The sequence below is a fragment of the Pyxicephalus adspersus genome, chromosome 2 (genome assembly GCF_032062135.1).
Source record: "Pyxicephalus adspersus chromosome 2, UCB_Pads_2.0, whole genome shotgun sequence".
Lineage (NCBI taxonomy): Eukaryota > Metazoa > Chordata > Amphibia > Anura > Pyxicephalidae > Pyxicephalus > Pyxicephalus adspersus.
Window position 1 is genome coordinate 139,363,999 of NC_092859.1, and position 5,001 is coordinate 139,368,999.

Here is a 5,001-nt window from a genome sequence, read left to right on the forward strand (position 1 = left end):
AAGAGATCTAATACACAAATTTAAAATATTGCTTTACCCTTCAAAAAAAGTGTCATGCATGGATACATTTAGGCTATTGCTTGTTGAAATGAAACATTCAGCGATTATTGGTGTGTGCAAACACACAATGTGTATTTTATATTTCACAACAAAGCCATTTAGCAATCTAGTATTTTAATGATCACAATCATAGTTCAGTCACTACACAAAAATAAATGAAATTTTATAAAAGATGCTATATTGTGTAGAATAATTGCAGTCATGATCTAAAAGCATTGTAAAATTGCCATAGTAATTCACTGAGAGTTTATGCACTTCAGAAGGTATTTTTTTTTTATTTGGAAAAGAAAATAACTACAAAGCAGCATACAGATTTTTTTTTCCTCTGTAAATTTTACTAGCTGCAGAAAATAGAAAAATGCATGAAAACACATTTAGTCTTAATAAGCCCAGACAAGGCTGTTGGTCCAAAGGAGAATGGCGTTTTAATAGAAATATGATGTCACCCGCACTCCAAATTACAGGATTCTTGCTTCCTCAAGGCGGTATAACGACACCATTTTGCCTTGAAGAAGGGACCCTCAGTGGCCCCGAATAGTTGGCTTTTTAACAGCGCTTTTTAATAAAGCAGGAATTTTGCATTTTTGAGTATTTACCCTCCATGTTCCATTTCCATGCGTTCTGCACAGTTCTATCCATGGTTGTCATTTCAAATACCTTCCTCTATTACAAGGTCTGTTTAGTGTGAGGAGTGTGCTCCTATCCCAGACATTGCTTGGCCTTTTATTAGGAATGAATGAGGATTGTGGTACACGTGCACAAAACAGGCATGCCATGGCCAGAAAACTTTAAGGAATTCCCAGAGGGCTGCACAGCAAAGATCTCTGTAGAATGAGGAGTACTGTACGTGTTATGTCATTTACAAATGTTGACTTTAATTGTAATTTACCTTTTGTTCTTAAAAAGAACTAACATGGCTTATCTTATGCACTTCTTAGTTACTGTGTAAATATGTATCAATATTTGTGGACAATAGGATTTTTTAACACCTGCCACGGATTCATGTTATAATAAACGAGTTTATGAGCAGTTAGCACAAACAAATTGCATTGATGTGCACTGGGTCTAAGGCTGGGTACACACGTCCATTATTTGTCATTGGAATTGATCTTTCACAATCCAAACCAATGACAAACGACTGCGCGATGCATGAACAAGTGCTGTACATACAGTACCGTTCTGCTCTATGGAGAGGGGAAGGGGAGAACGATATAGTGGCACCAGGACGGTCATTTGGACAACAGATGAGCACTGTAGACATGCCAGATTCTCGTCCGAAATCGGCCCTGAGCTGCCAGGGAGTTTATAAGTCTTACCCACGTTCCCGCAGTGCCCTCCAGTGGTGGCAGCGGTGTCTTCCAGCGATGCCCGGCATCTGCTTCCACAAATGCTAGTTGGGCATCGCCAGGCTACACCGATGCTGTCGGACATCTGCATCTCCGGCGTGCGAATGTTGAGGACGCGAGGCCAGGGAGCGCAGATGTTGGCCGAGTAGTGCGAGCGTGCGGTTGAAGGGTGGGACCAAGCGGGAAATTTAAAATAGTAATTATTATGTACCGTTTTGACATTTAAAATTACTTATTCAGACCGCCAGGGAGGTTAAATCCCAGACCTGACAGTTCCCCAGCATAGCCATAGTGGTGTATACTGTATACATGCCTGAATATGTCATATGATAGCTGCATGTATTGTATGTATGTATGTATGTATGTATAGGTGGTACATAACATAAGTACAAAGTGTGTTGAAGGAGGTGGATATAAATAGTGTACACAAAAGTGTTGATTTCCCACCTTTAATGTGACCTATAACTAGTACAATTCAATTGAAAAACAAACGAAAGGGAAGAAAAACATTAAAAAAAAAAAAAAAACAATTAAAAAAATGTTTGATAAGCTGGTTGATAATAGTGCACACCTTAAACTAATACTTTGTTGAAGCAGCTTTTGATTTAATTCCTGCATTCAGTCTTCGTGGGTGGGAGTATCAGCATGGCACATCATTCTAGGGAATATTTGCCCACTCTTTCTTGCAAAAGCTCACCAAATCTGTCAGATTGGTAGACCATTTCTTGTACACCATTCTTTTCAGGTCACCCCACAGATTTTTTTATTAGATTTAGAACTGGGTCATTCTAAAACTTTCATTTTCTTCTTGCGAAGCCATTCTTTTGTTGAGTTGGATGTATGTTTGGGGTCACTGTCGTGTTGAAAGGTGAAATTACACCTTCGTCTGTCTAGCCAACGCCTGAAGGTTTTGGGCTAAAGTTGACTGGTATTTGTAAAAGTTCATAATTCCCTTCACCTTGACTAAAGCCAAAGTTCCAGCTGAAGAAAAGAAAACCCAAATCATGATACTGCCACCACCATGCTTCAGTGTGGGGATGATGTTCTTTAGGTGATGAGGATTGTTGTTTTTGAGCCTAAACTACCTTTTGGAATTGTGGCCAAAAAGTTTAACCATGGTCCTATCAGACTATAACACATTTTTGGATTTTCTTGCAAATGGATGTTCATCCCACAACTCTTCCACATCACCAAAAGAGCACCGCCCCCATGGTGAAGCATGGTGGTGGCATGGAATCATGCTTTAGGGTTTTCTTCAGCTGGAATCAGGCTTTTGCATTTGTGGTTGGTATCTATGCACTGATATGATGAGATATATGAGAATCACACGTGTGATTGGCGTCTATGCACTGATACGATGAGATATATGAGAATCACACGTGTGATTGGCGTCTATGCACTGATATGATATGATGAGATATATGAGAATCACACGTGTGATTGGTTTCTATGCACTGATATGATGAGATATATGAGAATCACACGTGTGATTGGTGTCTCTGATATGATGAGATATATGAGAATCACACGTGTGATTGGTGTCTATGCACTGATATGATGAGATATATGAGAAACACACGTGTGATTGGTATAGTGATTTATGACAATAGGAAGACATAGTTCATATTCTTTATTTTGCAGAATGATGAAGGAGGTGTGGGTTGTTTACTATAGGGATACTAGATGAATATGTCTGCCAAACCTGAAATTAAACAAAGAATATGTTAGGAAGTAGAGGCTTTTAGGCAGTTTTTTTTTATTTTAAAAACAAAATGATGAGTTTATTATTAAATTTAACAAAAATAAATTCATAAATGAAGTATCATTACACGTACAACGTGATTATTTGTCTCACTGACGCGTTTTGCCTATAGAGGCTTCTTTGGGGGGATAGAGAACATAACCATTTGTGGTGTTTGATCATGCGAGTTATACTGAGATGTTAAAGCCCTTCTGAACCGGCTGCAAGCATGGCCTCTCTATACCTGCTACAACAACGGCAAAAAATTGATTACTTAAGGTTCTCATTCCTTAAGTCTGTTCTTACCAACTACCACCCTTGTTGTAAGTTATGATTTTGATTTTGTCACTGAATTAGATATCTTCAGGGTTAACAACCTCTAAATAACGGTCACAGATGTTAATGTTAAATATTATCCTTGTAAATCATACCTTTTTATTATTATTATTATTATTATTAATAATAATAATAATAATAATAATAATAATAATAATAATGATATAAACGCACATTCTGAATGTTCTCTACATATATTCAGCTCCTTTAACATCTCGGTGATCAAACTCCACAAATGTTTATGTTCTCTATAACCTGAGGAAGCCTCTATATGTGAAACGCGTCGGGTGAGACAAATGATCATGTTGTAATGAAACCTCATAAGTTTATGAATTTATTTTTGTAATAGTAGTACTTTGTCCAGAGTGTGAACTAGCATAGTAGATCTCTGTAAGAATGTAACCTTCCTTTACATGGATGTTACTCCTAAATTTATGAATAAACCAGTGATTTTGTTTTTAAACTCAACATACTGCTTTCTCTTCTTCACATATTCTTTATTTTGCAGAAGTTTCATTTCCCTTTTGAATTTATTTCCTGTCTGATTATTATAAACACCCAAGCCACATCTGTTTTCCTGCTTATTTTGATAACACGTGCTGGGTTGCCCCTGGTAACAGCGCTATGACGGCGCACACACTCTGCGTCACCCCGTAATGAGCAATCTCTAGAGCAGCAGTGAAAGTTTTGCTTCTCTTCCAGGTCACGTGAGCCGGGGGTCTCTTGCACTCGCAGCCAATCAGAAGAGGCGTACGGGTGCCGGGCGGGTTCAATCCTCAGCTCTATGATGTGTGCGCTCTTAAAGAGCCGCGGTGCGGGGTGACGTGAGGAGCTGGGAGTGATACCGGAGTGTGAGGTGGGGGGTGAGGAGAGAAGAGGAGACGTAGAGATGATGAAGGGGGCTCAGCCGTGACACGCAGGCCAGGGCACAGAGGCGGCGGAGGTGTCAGGCCGGAGGACAATAGGTGGTGTCCCGGTACATGTCAGTGGCGGAGGGTGCCGCGGCTGGATGGGCTGGTAGTGACCTCCTGAGCGGGGCGGTGATCAGATAGTAGCGGTGGGAACTCTGGCTGTGGCTCCCCTTGCAGCTGCTGCCGGCGGCACTGCACAGCCCGGCAACCCTGGAATGGCCGGCCGGAGCCGCCGCTCGTGGCTCAGCGTGCTGCTGGGTCTGGTGCTCGGCTTCCTCCTGGCTTCACGGCTCATCCTGCCCCGGGCCACCGAGCTGCACCGATACAGCCGGAGGGGAGGCATCGCGGGGGGCCAGGCTGGGGGCTGCGGGGTGCAGGCTGGCCTGAAGACGGATCGCCATGACTTCCTACAGCCCCCCTACATGGGATCCCTGGCCCCGGGCAGCGAGGAGGAGGACATCCCCCGGGATAGGAACTTTCTCTTTGTGGGAGTGATGACCGCACAGAAATACCTACAGACCAGAGCTGTGGCTGCATACAGGTAAGTGGGCAGATCTGTGCACAATACCGGGCTTCTAGGCAAATTCTGCATGGCAGGGACACCAAC

General features: G+C 42.1%; 1 protein-coding gene across 1 annotated transcript in view; it reads left to right on the forward strand.

Annotated features, from left to right (window-relative positions):
• The first annotated feature begins 4,240 nt into the window (after window positions 1-4,240).
• CHSY1 (chondroitin sulfate synthase 1) overlaps window positions 4,241-5,001 on the forward strand; it is a 41,382-nt gene continuing 40,621 nt past the window's right edge. The window contains exon 1 of the mRNA XM_072402651.1: window positions 4,241-4,935. Coding sequence (XP_072258752.1) covers window positions 4,610-4,935 — 326 coding nt within the window. The 5' untranslated portion in view covers window positions 4,241-4,609. The remainder of the gene's footprint in view (window positions 4,936-5,001) is intronic.